The following is a 19,514-nucleotide window of genomic DNA, read 5'->3' on the forward strand; positions in this document are numbered from 1 at the left end:
AGGCGGGTTTGAATCTTGGCTAAGTAGAATAGCACAGCATTTATGTGTGTGATTAAGCTCTTTTGTATCTGTTTGATAATTTATAACATGTTTGAAATATAAATTATAATAACTATGAATGCATTTGCTAAATAGCTGTGTCTGACTATGATTAAATATTCTATAGCTGTCTTATGTCTGTTTCTATCATCACGATTTAAATCTAATCGAATATTAATTTAATAGAATTGACCAATCGTATTGACCAGTTTAGTTAATTAGCTACGACTCAACGACTGGTCGGACGAACTCTTATTTTTTTCAATAAGCATGCATATTCAATAACAAATCAATTGAGCCCTTATTTTTTGATAATATGAACAACGGATCAGTAGACTTCTGTTTCTATTTGTTAAATGTGAAATAAAGTTTTCGGGGCCAAGGAACAAATTATGTTGCTGGTATATTGAAATTAACATTATACACGCAAGAGGTCAACGTAGTTAATAAATGCGTTTATGGTTACTGTAGTTTATTTCAAACGTGTTATAAATTATCATACAAATACAATAGAGCATAATCGTAATATATTATAAATGTTAAACAATCCTGAGAGTAATTACTCTACATAAGAGACGATCGTAGTGAATTTTTAATATCTTCTGTCGTCTTAATATCGAGAGAATCACTGGAACGAATCGCAATAATATATAATATATAGAATACAATAGTAAATATATATATATATATATATGTATATATAAACAAACCATACAATATGGAAGAGGGACGAAGGGGACTGACAGGGATATTAATCGTCTATTTATATACCTTTGCTTCTTAATAAAACGTCATAAACTATACAGTATTTAACATCAAATGATCGCAACCTGAAAGAAGAGAACATTTACATAATGAGAAAATGCGGTAATACACGGTGCAATACGATAACGCCGTATTTTATGTGCAAAATCTATACATAACAAGAGAAACAAGCGTAAAACGATCTCTTCGTTCTCAAGTAATGAACTAAAAACTTCCTTTTTTGCATCTCTCTCTCTCTCTCTCTCTCTCTCTCTCTCTCTCTCTCCCTCTCTCTCTCTCTCTCTCTATCTTTCTCTCCCTTCTCCCCCCTTTTTTTCTACATTCGCTCAACCTCGACGATATGTCTTCTCTATAACATCCAAAATCGTACGATTCCAAAAGTATTTATCTAAAGATAACAAACTCAACAGGATCCTCTCTGAGAATAGACATACGCGAGTATAAAAGTGAATTTGACCGTCGTACAACCGAACGTTAACTTTCGCTTTGCGAAGTGCTCGACAAATTCTTCGTAACGATCAAAACTTAACTGCCAGAGTAGGATTTAATTGCACGAAACCCCTCAGTTAACAAGATACTAAAGTTTCCTCATCGGTGTTAATGCAAATTCCGAAAAATCGCGAAGACCTGAAGTGAATTCTCGGTCTAACGCAGTTTCACATCGAAAAGTACACGAATTCTACGCTACACTTTGACAATTATCACGACGATTATTACATATATACGATTCATAATAACGCATTTCCTCGACTTACTTTTATTTTAGCACCAAAGAGCACACTAACCAGCAAGATCGCCTTGACACGTAGAGTTACTGATGATAATTTTTCTAACTTTTCATTTCTTGTCTGCAGCACATTCGTGCGTCATGACTGTTCACTGACGAATGCAGAGACGGTGTGTCAAGGTAACATTCTGTCATTGTAATCAATGTACGTTTATTATGTTTCTCAGAAAAGTTAAGAAAAATAAATAATAAATAATTGAAAATTATTGTAACTAAGTATTATAATATATTCTGCGTTATTCATCGTTCGCTATTATTTTAATTTAAGAACGTGCTGTGTATATTTATAAAAAAAATAATTCATGATAAAAAAATCATATATATATATATATATATATATATATATATATTGTTATACAATTATATAATAAAATATAATTATATTATATTTAAATGTTATACAATTATATAATAAAATATAATTATATAAAAAAAATATAATTATATAATATGTAACGTACGTATCAAGTTATATAATATTACTATTAAACATGATGTTTTTGTTTCTTCAAGTGTAAGCACGTCGTAATCCAGATATTTTCCTAAATATTATCTGGATCTTACACTTATAATTTAAACTATGGTATCCATTAATGACTAATTTCATAATAAAAAATACCAAATATCCTCAAATATTGCCTCGCAAATTAATACTGGTAATACCTCGTTACAACAATTTTTAATTATTTGTTATCTGCCTCTCTTGACTACACCGAGACATGCAAACGTAGAATTAACACAGTGGCAAATTACTGCTCCGACACATCGTGCACGTTTCTCTGAATAACGATAACAATGCACGAATGTCCCGTAAAGAATGCGCGAGATTAAGAAATTCCTAACTACACACAGTAATCTAATTATACACTGTATGCAAATGAGTTATTCTGTCGGTTAACGCACGTCTTAAGGGAGTTTCGCGCGGGTGATCTTTCGCGACGAATAATGCCCGAAAACGCACACTTCCAAAATCGACGGTCGCGATAAAACGCTCATTCGTTCGCAAAACTACAGTTAAAAAGATTCTCATTTAATTTCTTATCAAAGTTTAAATGTGGATATCAAAAGAGCGGCCGAGCGGCGCGCCGGTAAACATGCTTAGCAAAATTTCTCCGGGAAAAATTCAGTCAAAAACGACCCGTTGCGACCGGTAGGCTTTCGCGACGAGCTTTCGACGTTCGCGCGCGTTTCTTCTTTCTTACACCATTGAAGGAGAATCACGAAGCGTCACACTTGTCCCGGACAATCGGGACTCGCTTCTTCCTCGGCATATTGAATCATGTTTACCTGATAAACATGCTCAATATTGTCGCGTGACGACGAGCGCGATCGGCGCATTTTGACACCGGCTCGTCAAGAAGTTCATCCGAGCCTCTCGCGCGGCAACCATCTTTCGTACGGCAGTGCTGAGAGTCGCGCGACTCGCGCTCACGCGAATCGCAAGGAAAATACGGTATTGTCTGAACGATCTATCCGTGCGGATTTACATTTTACAGAAGCTCGTTGGTCCGTGAGTGACGTGATATCGAAACACTTTCAGTCTTACATTCTCAGAGCGGAGAAGCGGCGCGTATCGGAATAACGCGCACGTCAGAATACTTTTTTTTTTGCTTTCTCTTTCTCGGAATACTTCTCGTTTCTTTTTTTGTTTCTTTTTTCTTCTAAATACTATCCGATACTTCGATTTTTAATACTTGTACAAATGATATACGCGAAATATTATTGGACCTGCTCAAAATTTGTCATCTCTAAATATGTTCAAAGCGATCGTTTCGTCATTCGTTTCTTCATCGTTCGTTTCTACATTCGTTCTCGCGTGCTATCCTCGCGCGGGTCTCCTCGCGTCGTCGAGTTACATCGAATTACATCGGAAAAAAGAGAAATGCATGGGGGTTCAGAGCTCGAAACGCTTCTTCCGTTCGGCGACCATGCCGACGGCGGGCAGAGGAGGATGAAGTGGATGATGGTAACTCGGTGTGGGCGTTGGGGGCAGGCTGCGGCAACTTCTGCTGGACCACCTCACTGGTGGAGACCTCATCAGCTCTGCAATGTACAAACGCGCGACGGTTATTCACCTAGTTATATACTTTCACTGCGAAGGTATACCGCGAAAAACGGCCGGAGCGAACGTGAGGCTTTCGTGCGGGAATTACAAATTACAATTACAAGTCTGTTCACACACAAAGGATTGCAAGCGCACACTTCGGGGAACGAGACGCGAGCGTTGTACGAAAGTGAAGACGCGACGAGCGAAAGCGACCACAGGCAGAGCCGAGCGCGCGAACGGAATGATAATTTCGTCCCCTTCGAATCGCAAAACACGCGTAAGGACTTAAGCAGAATGGTAGACTTATAAAATATGTTTTTTTAAGAAATTTTGTTGAAATTTGCACTATATGCAAATTTAAATATTACCCAATTATTGGCGCAATTATAAGTAAATCGACTATTCGGAAGCTGAGATATTCGCAGCTAAAGATGACATATATTATACGTATTCCTTGAGATTAATTTTCCACTTTTAATTCCTATTTTTAATTTCTTCTAAATTACATTTAGGATTTTTATGAAAAACCAACTATGATATTAATATAGAAACATTAAACTTTTAGGATTGACTGTTTTGCTTTGAAAATATAGCGATGTAAAGTTTATAACTTACAGTAATATACTCAAAATATTATACCGCATTATAATGCATCATAAAAAAGTAAATTTAAAAAAATGATAAGGTAGATAAAGAGTTAAGGCATGAAACATTATCTTGAGATTACAAGTCAGCCGTTCTGCAAAAGCCTTTGAGCGCCAATGGATAAGGCCAACGGACCTGCAACGGCGAGAGCTGTGGGTTCCGGGGTGAGGCGGGATGTGTGACGAGCGTCGGCACGGAGGGTGTATGTCTCCGGGAGCTGTTGCTGCTGCTGCTGTTGTTGTTGCTGCTGATGCTGCTGATGTGGCTGCTTTTCATTCTGTTTGTTCTCCTGCCACCGGCCGCCAGCGCCGCCGACTCGCATCTCTGTTGTGCCACCTTACATTTCAAATCATTGCCGAAACACTGTTACGCTCCTCTGTATGCACATTGCCATGCCGTCGCTCGTGACATATCTCCGCGCGAAGGCAACGTCCCGTCGAGAAAAGAAAAAGAAAAGAAGAATAGCCGCCGGAATATAATGGTACCTTCTATGTAACAATATCTTTACATCTAGTGCCTTTGATTATCGTATTATCGTGTTACTTGCAACTTCTTTTCGCTTTCTCCGGATGTAATCTACATCTTCGCGTCTCTCGAGTACCCTTTGAACGTCTTGAAGTGGCGGAAACCCCGAATTTTGATTTTACGTCTTGATTTAACCTCGAAGACAGCTTGTGAAGTTTCAAGCGTCACTTGAGGTGATCGCTATTGTTATCGCGATTTTTCCTAATCAAAGATGCGCCAGTGACCAGACTAGCAACTGGAAAAAGTGACACACGTTTTAAACAGGCCAAGAGGACGCCACTGAGTTCTCCCGAAAGCTCTGACGCGGACATTTCCCGTGGGAATTTGTGAGGACTCGCGGTCTGCACGTCACCGGCGTATCCCCGAGTTACGCACGTTACGTTAGCTAATTAGTTATATCTAGAGATTAGACATTTACAGCGTACAGCGTTACATTCATGATAAGGCAGGGTTACTTTGCGTATTGCACGTTGCAAACTTGTACACAACGCGTGTTAGACAAGTAACCAGCGTTAGGCAAGCGTTACGCACAATAATCCTATATGATACTTTGATATAGAGTTACAGGCACACTTTCTTATGTTGGAACGTTGAAACATGTACACATATACCTTCTGTTAGATATCGATATAACTAATATAACGAAGTACGATTGATCTGCCGTGATCCACCGTCATATACGGGAAAAACAATTCCGTTGCTTGAGGACCAGACGAAAACTCGATTAGGAGCAGAAAGATTCCCGCAGGAGCTTTCTATTCAGTTTATCGCTCTCAGTGGCCTCAACCGAGCAGCTGAATGTTCACACGAATGTGCTCAGTCGCGAACACAGAGATGTCATTTCTCGTCACCGAGCTTTCATCTGGTCCATATTCAGCCAGGTGTTCCGATATTCACTGCCAATACTGAGAGTCTACAGTTTATGTTGCAATCAAATACAAAAAAAGAAGTAACCAAGAAGAAATAAACCGGCAACTGGGAACCAGACGCTGATGATGGAGCGATCTGTTTATATACATCCAAATATTAAATATTTGGATGTACATATAAATGAATCGCTCCAACATCAGCATCTGACTCTAAATTGCTTGTTTATTCATTTCGTTTTTGCATTTGATTGTACATCACTAGAGTCTTAATACTCTTAAAGTTTATGTTATTATAGATTGTCGGTACATATATATTGCAGAGCGAATATAGGAACGCAGCTTCAGTTGCGGAAATCGGGATCTTTTTTTCATGCGGTCCCCTTTACGGAAACTGACGGAATAACCAAAGGTGTCGTCACGTGACACGAAGAAACGGCCGAAGTCCATACATGCGATCAAGGCCAAGCTCTCCCCGCGAACGTAACAACAATCGCCGAGATTTACCGCAGATAATGCACGGACATCTACTCGCGGTCTTCGTCGTACCAGTCCAGCGATACATTCTAAACAATGTTAATATCTCTCGCAAGCGCTGTGTTAATTTCCTTCCAAGAAGCACGCGTGTTAGTCTTTCATGTTCTCCTTTCGCGCCGCAACGACGATAACGATCACGAGCGATACATCGAAGCCTTGATCTCCTCCTCTTTCTCTTTCTACTTCCCTTTGCTCGCACCATGTTGGAAAGCAGACCTCGTCTCAGTTGCATGCGGGGAATCGCCGGGTGAAGATCTCCTTGAACGAACCGACGTAGTCGATCGCGAAGCCAACGATACACCAGCCAAATTCGCGCAACGAGCATAGTAATATTTTACAAAAGCACCGTGTGCTCTCCCACTGTCCGAGAGACCGACAACAACCACATTCCACCACCGCAGACCTCTTTCTTTCATTCTCTCTCCCTCTCTCTCTCTCTCTCTCTCTCGCTCACTCTCTCTCTCTCTCTCTCTTTCGTTCTCTCAACGCACTCCGTTCACCTCTCTTCTGTACCTTGATACTGATGAGGCAGTCCGCTCCTCGGTCTCAAGCTGTCCCACAACGGCGAGCCCAGGCCGTTACGCTCCTGACCCTTTTGCTCTAAGCTCGCCGAGTCTTTCCCGTCGTGCGACGGCGCGCCGGAAGTACCGCCCGGTCTAGCCAGACTACTCGTGTACGGCAGGGAGACGGACTTAACGCGTTCGAGCTTGTACGAGAACGCGCTCGGCCGGTCCGCCTGAGAGAGCGATCGCTTTTGCAACGCGCCGGACATGGAGGAGCCCTTCGAACTTCGCTCGCTCGTTACTCTCTGTTCGCTGCTGCCACCGGCGCCGACGACGCCGCTCGTCCGGGCGGCCGGCGACTCTTGGTTACTCCTGGCGCGCTGCGGCGAACAGGCCGGCGAGTAGTCTAGCGACGGGGCTTTCGACGGCACACCGGACGATTCACGAGGGGTGTCCCCATGCTGTTAGTGAGAAATATCGAAAATATGCGTCAATGCGGCTGATGATGCGGGCGGTGTGACGGGCTGGGGACGTGTCGAATCGCTTGCCGACGAACCGCGGCCGCAATCTCGAACTCGTCTCGACGGTGGACGCGTGCGTTGTTCCGAAAAATAAGGCATCGAAATTCAAAAAGTGGAACAATCTTCCGGAAAATCGTAATCCGAATAGCAAGAATCATCTCCCGGAATATTAGAAGCGTCTGATTGCATGATCAGTCATCAAGGATGCAATATTTATTATTTTCGATGAGTTTCGTAAAGCATCTCGTATCCAATAGGAAAAGTCTCTTGAGGATTGTTAAAAAACAAATTCTTCTTTTTCATACTGAGATGCGTTCCGAAACTTATAAAAAAGTGTCGCAAACTTTTTGTGATTCTCCGTACAATCGGGTGCAATAATATCCACTCGTTTGAGTACAGCAAGAATGTATCCAAATGGATAGATATTAATACGCCTATGTGGTACTGTGTCTTCATGTTTTGAAAGTCTTGAAACCAAATTATCAACCGAGACACTCGAGACTCTCAGGATATTTCAGGGTTTCAGAATTCGCGACAATCTTTTCTCGGTTTCGTGGAACGTTCCAAGCGTCTGGTGAATCGCTTGAAAACTTCGTAGACAAGAGATTCGAACGTCCATCATTAAGTGCGGGGCGAGGGGATGGTTAAACGCTATATCAAGTCGCTGCTGTTCGCTGAGTTACAATTATGGCATTTGCGACAGCCGTGAACACGAGAGATCGGTTCACCGAGACGAACTGATATATATACAGGTCGATATGTAAGTGCAAACGGATGAGTACCAACCGGTTACGACGAACGGGGAAGGAGGAGTGAGGGGAAGGAGGACAGTTAATGAAAAGCGCAGGGTGAAAATTCTTGTCTTACTCGAGCGACTGAAGTACTGCCACGTCACAACGGCCAGAACCTCGTCGTCGAAGCGCGACAACAAGCTCTCGCCAGGCGAAACATCATAATATGTAATTACGAGCGGCGGCAGTTAATCTGATTTTCAGCAATATACATGTTGTTAACCACATTTTTTTCTACTCAGCTGCAACCCCGCGTCTAACCGACTTTCGTACCTTCAATTGCTGTTGCAGTCGATGTATCTCCTCCCGCGGTTCGGCAAGCTCGTTGTCTCGACCACCCCGTAGAATCTGTATCGTGTCGTTGATACCGCCGCTGTCGTTCGTCTCCAGCACGAGATGCGCCCTCAGCTGCTTGTTCCTCGCGTCCAATTGCATGATGTGCTGCTGCGCCTGAGCGAGCTGCTTCGATAGATTGCCTACCTTCTCCTCCAGTGCGGCGGACTCCACGCACTTGGACGAATACTTCGCAGACAGAGAGAGAATCTCCTGCTTTATCTCCTCCATTTCTTCTCTGAAAGAAATAATATACAATAGTATAGAATATATAACACGGAGAGATTTTGATATCTATTAATATATAAATAAAGGAAAGATATATAAAAGAAAATATGCAGGATGTTACGTGACATACTGTATAAATTTAAGAAGCATGTTTGTAATATACAAGGTCGGACACCTTGTACAGATTGAAGTAGAAAATGATCTATCTTATCTATCTATAAGTGTTCACAGTTTATAAATGACAGCACAATTTTTTGGAATATGTTTTATGTTTGTGCGATACGTCACGTAACACCCCGTATAAAATGAAATAAATATAATATAAACGTAAGAAAAAAAGACAATATTAGGTTGGTGCAAAAGGGAAGTTTGTCGCATTTTCCAACTAAAACAAAAAAAAAATAAAATATACCCAATTTTGAAGGATTAATAATTTTTACAAATTAAACAACATCGACTCGGTATTTTTGAGACATCTAACAAGGACTTTCTATACTTGTTTTAGAATATCCAAATTTCCTACGAAAATTAAATAGAAAAATTACGAATCTTTTGTACCGACCTAATAAGAAGTATGTAACTGTACGGAGAAGGTGTATTAATTTCAATAGTAGAACTCGCTGAGCGGTCGAGGCGGAAGCTTCGCTTTACGCACTCGTGTTCCTTGTGAAGTACTCCGATGTCCTCGCGCGCTTGCATCTGTTTGATGAACTCCTGCTTGAACTTGGCAATCTCCTTCTGCACCTCGTGTTCATGCGCCTTTCTCATGGCGTCCAACGCGGCCAGAGTCGCCTGGGTCTCCTCGGAGAGCGCTTGCTCTTTCTCCACTCTGAGGCTCTCGAGCTCTTGTCGATGTTTCTCCTCCATCTCGGCGATAATGCGTCTATGAGAATTCTCCATCGCCAACAGACCTTTCTCGCATAGGGCGCGCAGCTGCTTGATCTCCTCCTTGTATCTCTTCCGGGTCTCCGCGTCGGTGTCCAACTCGGCGCTGATCGATCGCTGATAAGCCGCTCTCAGCTCGTTCACGTGAGCCGAATGCTCGGAATCCATCGCGTTAAGACGGTGCTCCAGCTTCCTGGCGCGCTCGCGCAAGCTGGCCGCCTCCTGCTCGTACCGCGACGTGAGGGACTGGCGTTGGCTGTCCAGCTCACCCTTGATGTCCATCAGATCCTTCTCCTGATCGCGCTTGAGCGTCTCCAGCTCCTGATTGTGCTCGGCGGTTATCCTCTGAATGGTATCTTGAAGCTGACCGCAGGTCTGACACGAGACGCTGTTCACGTAATCGCTCAGCTTCCTGATCTGCTCGCGCAGGTGGGAGCACTTGTCGCACACGCCGGACCAATCGGTGACGTTGCCGGACCACTTGGACCAAGCGACACCGTCGACACTTCCGCCCGCCGCCTTGTCCCTCATACACTTGCTGAGCCCCGCGAGGTCCTCCTCCAGGTGAAACAACGACTGGCTGATGTTCTTCAGCTGCTCCTTCGACTCTCGCTTGCCGGTGACCCTCTCCTCGCATTCCTTCGCCAACCGCTGGTAAAGGTAACTATACTCCGCGTCGAGGATCGGATTGCCCTGAAGGTCGCAGCCCTCGTCGGTCAGGCAGGCGAGCGTGTCCTCGTTTCGAATAAGACTAGATACGAAGGTCTCCCCGGGGAATGTCATGGCCGGCTGCCGCGTGGTGTCCTGGAGAAGCGCGATCCTGGAGTCTATCAAAGCTTTGTGCGCGACCACGTCGGCGTAGTCGGTCAGCAGCTGCCGCGACTCGTACTTGGCGTCAGCGATCGTCAGCTTGCTCTTCTTCATCGCGCGGAGACACTCCTCGTAGGCCTCCGAGAGCTCGTGGATGGAGAGCTCCATCTCCTGGCGCAGTCGCGTCTGCGCCGCGTCCACCCACGACTCCAGCCTGACGTGGTCCGCGCTGTCGAAGCTGAGGCAGGTGTCGGCGATCGACGTGACGTTCCGCTCGTACAGCTGCCCGTAGCGCATGATCACGTGCGACACCTCCGCCTGCACGAGCTCCTTGCTCACGGTCTCCTGGGCCAAGGCCCAGGCCTCGCGAATGCGCCTGTCCTCGAGCAGCTTCTTGCTCGAGCCGCCGACCTGCTTGCAACCGAGGTTGTCCTCCTGCTCCGACAGACTCAGCGTCTCGGCGGCCAACGCTTCCGCGAGCTGCCGCAGCTTCGTGTCCTTGTACTTCCGCATCATCTCGTTCACCTCCCGCTGCTTCTGCAGCAGGAAGTTGAGGCTCTCGCTGCGAGCCGCGCTCACCTCCTTCGCCGTGTCGGCCGCCTGCCCTACCAATACTAACTTATTCGCTAACACCTTAGTGAGATACTGAATGTAATTCGTGTTTTGGTACGTTTTGGGCTTGGTTCCGTGAATCTTACGCTTTAAGCTTGAGGCAAGCTGACTAGTTTCGACCAATTCGCTGAGAACGGCGCTCCTGTCCGCGGTGCGGTTCAGCGCGCACTTGATCTGCCTGAGGATCACGGACTCGAAGGCCACCCTCTCGGCGAGCAGCTTCGTCTTCTCCCGCTCGTCCAGCCGGCCCTCCTGCGCCAGCATCTGCCGTCTCTTCGTGAGTTCGCTCAGTTTGTCCTTAAGTATAGTTTCTAGCCTAGATACCGCTACTCCTACTGACTCGGTGACTTGAGCGCCGGCTTGGCTCTTCTTACATTCTAAGCACGAGTCCAGTATGTCGTTCACCTCGCGCAAACACTTCTCGGCTTTGTCCTCCGCCTGTGTCGAGCCGAGGCACTTCTCCAGCCGTCGCTTCGACTTGGCGACCACTCGCTCGAGCTTCTTCAGCCTCGCCAGCACCTCCAGCGACACCTCGGAAGAGCCGCTGACCTCGCTGCACTCGCTCGAGTCCTTCTCCGCGTCGCTGGCCATGGTCTCGGCGACGACGTTCGCCACCTTCGTCTCCAAGGTGCTCAGTCGGATTAATACTTTCATCGGCTCGGAGCTCGTCGCGCTGTCCAGCGACTTCCGGCGCAGTCTGGCTCGGTCCAGGTTCTTACTGTCCCGCCGCTTCTCTTTCTTCAGGTTCGGACTCGACTCTTTCGAGCTGCTGCCCGCGGAGACGGGAGCGCTGACGCTCTTGCCCCGCTCAATCGCGCAGATCTTGTTCTCCAGATCCAGCAGTTTGTCTTCTACTTCCTGCGAGATCTGGAAAGATTCTCTTCCTTTGAGGGAGAGCGACCGCCTCTTGTCTCTGGTCTCAGCCTTCGTCAGCTTCTGCTTCAGCGTCCTGACTTGCTTCTCGCTGGCCGCCAGCTTGTTGGTCAGATCCTGGATCCTCGCCGCCATTAATTGCGCTTGCGCCTGATTGGTCTCGTTGACGCTGGCCGCGTCTTGCTTGTGAGCGAAGATCTCCAGCTCCAGCACATCCTGCGTCGCGTGAGCCTCTCGCAGCTCTTTCCTCATGGCTCGAATCTCCATCACGGCCTTCTCGAAGCGGCTTCGCAATTCGTCGTATTCTTCCACGACTCTGGAACGAGAACGTTACGCGTCTAACCGCCCATTGCAACGACTATTGTAGGCTTCACGATAAATATATAAATAATATAAATAAATATAAATAAATCTTTTACCTTTCCTTGTCCAGCGCGGTTAGATCCAAGTCCAACTCGATGTTAGTCAAGTCGCTGAGTGAGTCGAAGCTTCTCCCGCGTTCTCTCGAAACGGACAGTCCATTCTTCTCCTCTAATTCCCTCACTCGGTTGTAGAGACGCTCGTTTTCCTCGATACCTACGTTAGAGAAGCATATCCATCAACGATTGTACTTGAAACTCTCTTTCGGGCTCCTCAAGCTAAATGTGAAATCAAGTGAAAAGTAAATAATTAAACTTAAATGTATGAAAATATGAATTAAATTTGTTGCCGAACATCGTATTCAAAATGTCAATAATTTCAATTAAATCTAAATGGGAGGAATATGTGATTAAAATTTTTTACCGAACTTTGTATTCAAAATGTCACTGAAATTTCAAATTGAAATTAATTCCAATTAAATTGATTCAATTTCACACTAGCGTACACGCTCACCTTGCGACAGTCTGTCGCCGAGAGCCGACATTTCCGCTTGCAAATGTTCAACGGTTCTGTGACTGGACGCGAGCTCGTTCGTGAGCATCTCGCATCTCTCCGTCGTCTCGCGCAGGATAGCCTCCGTTTCCAGCAACTTGCACTCCAAAACCTCCTTCTCTCTGCTGTACACCTTCTTCATCTTCTCCAGATCCTCCAGATCCTTGTTCCTCTGTTGCTCGGTTCTCTGTATCGTGTTCAACAACTCATCCACCTGCTTCTCCCGGATGGACGCTTCCACCTTCTGCTGCCTCAGTCTGGCCAGCTCCTTCTCCGCGTTCGCGACGTCCGTACGCGCCACGTTCAGCTGCGACTTCAGGCTCTCGATTTCGTTCTCCTGACGCTCGACAATGACTAGTAGCGTGCTCGGGTGAGACTGATTCTGGTCCAGCTGATCGTGCAGCAGCGACACCTGATTCTCCAAAAGTTCAACGATCAAGGGACTGTCGTTGGCGCTCGAGAGGCAGCTGTTGCCTTGCAAATGGCCGTTGCTCTGCTCCTCGTCCTCGCCGAGTTCGCAGCAAGCCATCATCAGGTCCTCCGACCTCACGCTGTCCAGGGTGCTTCTCCTCGAGCTGGGTGGCGAGCTACGGCTTCTCTTGTAAACCCGCGACCTCGAGCTCGATCGAGACCTGGCCTTCACCCTGGACAACGCGGTCCTTGTCAGTGGCGGCGAGGGCGGCAGTTCGGACCATTCGTGGTTCGCCGAGTCCGACCAGCCGGAACCCTTCAGAGCGATGGGCCAATCTCCGTTTCTCACGAGCGGCGGAGACACCGGGATCTCAGACCAATCGCCGGACTCTCGGCGTCCACCCTCAGAAGCGGTCCTGTACTCCTCGTCGGAGGAGAACAGCACCGATCTCGGTGTGATGGACGTCGAGGCCACGACGGAGTCTCTCTCGCGGTCTGTGATGGATCTGCGGCATAAATTGAACGCGGTTGTAAATTTGTTTGTTCAACGCGACGATATATCAAAGCATTCGAAGTGGCGTGTGCCTTACACGGTGTTAACCCGTGTCGTAGGAACTCCATTTCCCAAAGTTTCTTATAGAACTTCAAAAACATGGCGTCCTTCAGGTTTTAAATTAGTTTTAAAATTAACGGGGGAACAGGTTAGATTCAGATTTAGAAGCTGAAAGGTGCCGACGCAGTGTTTCTCGTGTTTTATAACAAATTGTAATTTTTATAACTTTTATAAAACTTCCGTAGAGAATTATGATTTTTATAAGGTTCCTACACGGAAAAAAAATGCCGTTGAAGGTCTATCTGACAGTGAACAAAGAAAACGCGTTTGGCTTGAAATTAAAATTGGAAACAGAATTTCTGGCTCTTACGATCCAAATTCGATTCATATAATCAGAAATTCTGCTTCCTTCAACCAAGACGCGTTTAATTCCTTCATCGTCAGGTAAATTCAATCAAATTTTATTTTCCGTGTACAGGAAATTTTCAAGTCTCGTGAGGCAATACTTACGCGGTGGGAGACTGCGGTTTGGCCTCTTGCTGAGTGTCCGGGCAAACAGCGAGGGAGTCCACGTTGTTGCTGTCGGGATCAGGTAGATTGGCCGCTCTTTTGATCGCTGACATCCAACTAGACCTGATACCGGCGGTCACTGCGGAGAGCACCGTGCTGCCTCGGTCATCCCAAGCCTACGATCGGAAGTGCGCCAAGCATAAGATGCTTGCACAAGCGAGAGACAGACCCCCCCCCCCCCCCCCNCTACATTAAGTCTTCAAAGGTCTCCTATTGTGCTCCTTTGATGCTACAAATGAGAAGTTATTCTCGTTTTCTCCACTTGAAGACTTAACGTAGAATGAAAAATTTTGGCTCGAGATAGCTACGAAATGTCGTATGACTTTGCACGCTTCGATTCGTGCGAGGTACGCGATCTGCGTAGCCCGCCGGCAATCAATAGCATGAATGAGAAGCTCCGCGAGCAGCTGACTTATTCTACCGTGAAATTGAGTCAGTATTTTCTTCCGCTCCCACTCTAAACGCGGAAGCTAATCCCGGTCGCCCGACCGAAGCTGCAGCCCTCCGCGTCCGGTTCCAGCGGAAGTTTTTACACTCTTGCATTTAGACATTTTCGCTAATTACTTTTCACCCTCGCGTTGCTCTTAAATTTAAGTCCGATGGAAAAATTCAGTGTCCCGCGTCCTCTGGTTGTTTTGAAAATTAAAAAATTGAATCGTATATCTAATCTTCGTGAACAATTCAAAATATTAAACTATATTTCTGCGATTTTCTCAATTCTAATGAATAAACATGAATTAATTAAATAAAGATAAACAGAAAACATAAACTATAAGAATTAAATAAAACTTATAAATCTCGCTTCGAATTCTCGAAATAATGGATAATAAGCGGCATCGCGGCGTTGAATCCTTCAACTGGAAATGAAATTACACGTTTCGGCGTGGCGCGTTATTAGTAGTCGATTATTTTGCGCGCTACTGTTTTCCGAGAAACGTGCGGAGTCCTCCTCGTTCATGAGATCATTATTAAACTTACGACAGTCTGGAACCCGTAATTCCTCGCGACCTGAAGCGACGTGACCGCAGTGACGGTGTTCAAATCTATGACGCCGTCCATGATGCCCTTGTCCTCCGCGCAGGGGTCCCTGTAGTACATCAATCCGCAGCCTCTCAGAACAAACCAGTGCTTGTTCCACTCCTAGGCAGAAAAACGGATTTAGTTGAGCCACGCCGGTCTCCTCTCCTCTTCACCGTTTCTCCCTCCTTTCGCTCTTGAGCACGAACACGCACCTTGTTCAGTCCCTGCTTCATCAGCCAGCCCTTCTTGATGTTCAGCAAGTCCTCCGCTGGCAGATCGACCCTCAACTCGGAAGTGGGCGAATACCTGATGCCGGAAATGTCGAGACCGCAGCCGTCAGGATCGCCTCGAATCTGTACGCGAGATTCGTCAGGCACATTATTTTTTCTCATCGTTCCTATTGTCCTTTTCTCATTCTCCCGAGCTAACGAAATAGCCGAAACTTCTCTATTTTTCATTAAAAAATTGCAATTAAACGAAATTAAATGATACAAATCAAACGATACTCTTACGAAATATTTTTTGGACACACGCATTTCTCTCAAGAACAATGACAAAGAGGAAATAACTATCGTATATATATATACGATAATCTACTACTATACTATAACGTAATCATAGCAGAGTTGGCGATATTTTATTTATTTTTCTTGTCACATACAAGTTTATCCTGATGAGCGGCATTTGCAGCATCCACGACGTCCCTAGTCGGCTCCGAAGTCCTCGGCTTGATCCTCCTAGCTCGTGGTTGAGTTAACGAAGCCGCGATGTCCCGTAGCTTCCCTTCTCTCTCTCGCTCATGCTCCAGAAGTATTCTCCGACACGCGTCATCATCTGCATAATACATTTATCTTCATCTCCATACGGTGCTCCGCACGTCCACCCGTCCACCCACCCATCTACTCTTTTTCTTTGATGAAAATATAGAGGTTAATATCATCGTCTCTTGCAATTATCCAATTGTCAGCGTCGCGTACCTTTGTAATCGAATTAAAATTTGTATTCAAGCGAATTCGAAAATAGCTGAGAAGTTTGTCCTTTCGTTCTCATTATTCAATTTTGGTTAAAGTGTGTACGTAAAGATTTTCTTGAAATTTTAACTGAGAAGTTCTGGTTGCCAAAAGTTTCATTCGTCCTCCCTTAATCGCGTGTGAGTCGAAAATGATCAGCGTCTCGATATTTTCGCTAAGGAAAGACTAGTATTTAAACTAGAAACTAAAAAGACAAATATTTTTAATCAATCGGATTACCCCAAACAATTCGTCGTTAAAATATAATATAGTAAAAGTAGAGGTCACCCCATACATATTCGATACGCAATCGACGCGTTAACCGTTACTTTATATCTCAAAATGAGAACAATTCCTAGCCGCGCCATTTATTTTCGAAACGACACGAAATACCTCCGTTCATCTTCGTAATTTCAATCGGCTCGCAAATATGACTGCTAGCAACGCTAATGAATTATAATTATTGTTAAAGTATAATTGCAAAGACGGCATCCCGAGAGCGTCCGCAAAAGACAGCGGACCCAGGAGACCGTCGAACGCAAAACCGTTAAGCGGTCTTCCTGCAGCGGTGCGTTATTATCAAACATTCGTCCCGGTGCCGTGGTCGGCAACTTAACTAATTAATTTCTTTTCCGCTTAGGGGGCCCGAGCGCCGTACGTCCAAGCATGCCTTAACGTTGGCGCGGGCAAATGACTACTCCGCATTAATTGACTGCCGACTAATTAATAACCGGGTCGCTGCTGCGAGCAGCACAATGCCGCAACGAGCACCTGAGAAGCGAGAGATTTCTTTTTCCTCTGAGAGACTGCCCCGCGCGCGCGTTTCCCTTCTTGTTCATCTGAATCGTGCGTCAAAATTAAACACGTCGTCGTTACACTAACGACTCTATCAGCATAAAAAACCCGTCTCATTAAAAAGATACAATTAAATCGGCTAAAAATTTAAAGTCATAATAAAATAAGGAAAATTATTAAAAAATTTAATGATATTATTAATACACAGAGAAAAAGATTTATTTGGGTTTAATCCAAACTTTTTAATTGAAACAAATTAGTCTTTTGGAATAGAGCAAACAAACGAATGTTTGATTCAATGAGTAGGATTGTTTAGTTTCCCAATCAATAAATATCTTTACGTCAAACGACATATTTCTTTTGTATATTCATCTAAACATTACAATAGTTGTCACAAACAATAAATTATTTGAAAGAAGTAATACTATATTAGAAAAATATTAAAGAACTTTTTTGTGTATTTCTTTTTTGTGTATTTCTTTGTGTTTCAATAGAACAGTATTTAACATAACATAATAAAATGTTTTTTGAAAACGAAATATTATATTTTCTTTAAATAATACTGTTTTTTCTTATCAAATAATATACTTCTCTAGTGAAACAACGAGATTTACATTCAAACAAAATGATATTTGTTTATATTAAACAAACTCAATTCAAACAAACACGTAAATTAAATCAAAAGAAACCCTTTTCTCTGTGTATAAAGAATCTCCCGTCTCGTTTAGAAGGTACAATTGAATCTGCTGAAAACTCAAAATAAGATAAAAGAAAACAAAAAATTATAAAGAAAATATAAAAATAAAACTATGAGATAAAAATAAAATTGTAATGGTGACAAGGAAAGATCATGTTAAGATTATAGATAATAAGAATAATATGGAAAACAGGGGACGGTCCTTATAGCAGATCCGCCTGTGGCACACAGATAGAACCTATTATGCCTCTAAGATTATAGATAGAAGTTAATATTAAGAAATAAATAATAACGCTGAACCGCATTGAGGCTCGGTTTCGCAGGAGAATTGCCGGCAATTCGTAAGATTTCTCGTAAATCTAAATTCCACCAGGGAATTTTTCATCGCGCCGCGAAAGAGCGTTAGAGCTAATCGGCGATCGGCAGCTCAAATCCCCGGGTGATCCTGACGCTCTGATAACGTACGCGTTTCAATAATCCTCACGTTCGGCGTAAATCGTTAGATAGAGAAGGAGGAGATCGCTCGGCGGATTTTGCGTGCCGCGGGATTTTTCGCGAAGCGATTTCTAAAGCACCCCGTCGCTCGTCCGGCATCGATCTAAATGAAATCTACGGATCGCGCGCGAGCACAGCGCGGCCGCAGATTTTCGTCAAGATTGCGCGCACGCAATTACGCAACGTACGCAAGCGGGAGGCGGCGGCAATCGGCGATATCTCGCGGAACCTCGCAGGACAAAAATCGCGCGCCGGTGAGAACCCGCAGTTCTGAAAATCGCACGGAAACGAATCTGGATAGAAAAGAAAAAAATCTTAGCCGAGGTAATATTTTACGCAACATCGCAACACGCTAAGATAATTTTACTTAAAGAAAATCGAAATACAGGATGCAGGTTCGACGTGATAAGATTGGCTACTAATTAGCGTGTACGTTGGAATCTGAAAACTCGTTGGTAAGTTACGTTCCATCGAGCAATTTTATCTTCCTGTAGTTACTTAATTATTTATTCATAATTCCACCTGTGTCGACTCTCGTCGTCCATTAAGATTTTTCGTGATTGGAAATCTAAAAGGGAGTCCTAGATTAATAATAAAAAAAATTAACCGGACTTTCAAGTATCGCCCTTCTTTATGCAGAAACAGCGATCCTCGACCGACTTCGCCGTGAACGGAGAATTCCCCAAAATAGCACAAAGATGCATTCGTCACTGCGCTTGTAGATTTTCCGTGAGAGAGAGAAAGAGAGAGAGAGAGAGAGAGAGAGAGAGAGAGAAAGATAGAGAGATACCCGGGAACTTGATTAATACAGCTTTCTACGCGAGAACATCTCTCTTCGCAGTTAACATTATCGCGCTAACTGCTACATGTGTGCGGTATCAATTATATCGAATAAAAATAGGTCAGCCTCGACTTAATGCGTCAGCCGTTTCTTCCGCGGACTGCAAATCATCGTCATTGAGTCTGTAAAACGCAAACTGCGTAGCGGCGTTGACCCAGTTTCCCCCCACCCCCCCCGCCCCCCTCGCGGTACATATCTAAACTAGTTTCATCCGTGCGTTAAAGAATAAGGAAAAAAAAAGAAGAGGGAACTTTCGACTCAAGCTCGCGGCGCGAGGGGAGCCGCGAACACCGCCGCCTCGAGAGCTGCGTATCCTCGGATGCACTTTCGCACGTGTTTCGTCGGGACTCGGAAGTGAAATTGTATTCTTCGCAAGATCATTCTCGCCGCTATCAATTATCCGCGTCCCAATTTCAGCGTAATCTCAACGATGCGATGCGAGT

At 44.7% G+C, this 19,514-nt stretch overlaps 1 protein-coding gene across 4 annotated transcripts in view; it reads right to left on the reverse strand.

The window, feature by feature from the left end:
* Positions 1-3,190: 3,190 nt before the first annotated feature.
* Positions 3,191-19,514, reverse strand: part of LOC106752329 (protein outspread) — a 214,409-nt gene continuing 198,085 nt past the window's right edge. Inside the window, exons 8-18 of one of the 4 annotated variants that reach the window (XM_014633954.1) lie at positions 15,895-16,067; positions 15,446-15,586; positions 15,192-15,353; positions 14,154-14,329; positions 12,641-13,596; positions 12,187-12,343; positions 9,243-12,083; positions 8,300-8,597; positions 6,725-7,175; positions 4,419-4,619; positions 3,191-3,634 (exon numbers count right to left, since the gene is read on the reverse strand). In XM_014633954.1, coding sequence (XP_014489440.1) covers positions 3,486-3,634; positions 4,419-4,619; positions 6,725-7,175; positions 8,300-8,597; positions 9,243-12,083; positions 12,187-12,343; positions 12,641-13,596; positions 14,154-14,329; positions 15,192-15,353; positions 15,446-15,586; positions 15,895-16,067 — 5,705 coding nt within the window. In that variant the 3' untranslated portion in view covers positions 3,191-3,485. The remainder of the gene's footprint in view (positions 3,635-4,418; positions 4,620-6,724; positions 7,176-8,299; positions 8,598-9,242; positions 12,084-12,186; positions 12,344-12,640; positions 13,597-14,153; positions 14,330-15,191; positions 15,354-15,445; positions 15,587-15,894; positions 16,068-19,514) is intronic. The other 3 variants (XM_014633970.1, XM_014633962.1, XM_014633979.1) reach the window with 3 other exon arrangements.

The sequence above is a fragment of the Dinoponera quadriceps genome, unplaced genomic scaffold (genome assembly GCF_001313825.1).
Source record: "Dinoponera quadriceps isolate SergipeBrazil2010 unplaced genomic scaffold, ASM131382v1 scaffold96, whole genome shotgun sequence".
NCBI lineage: Eukaryota > Metazoa > Arthropoda > Insecta > Hymenoptera > Formicidae > Dinoponera > Dinoponera quadriceps.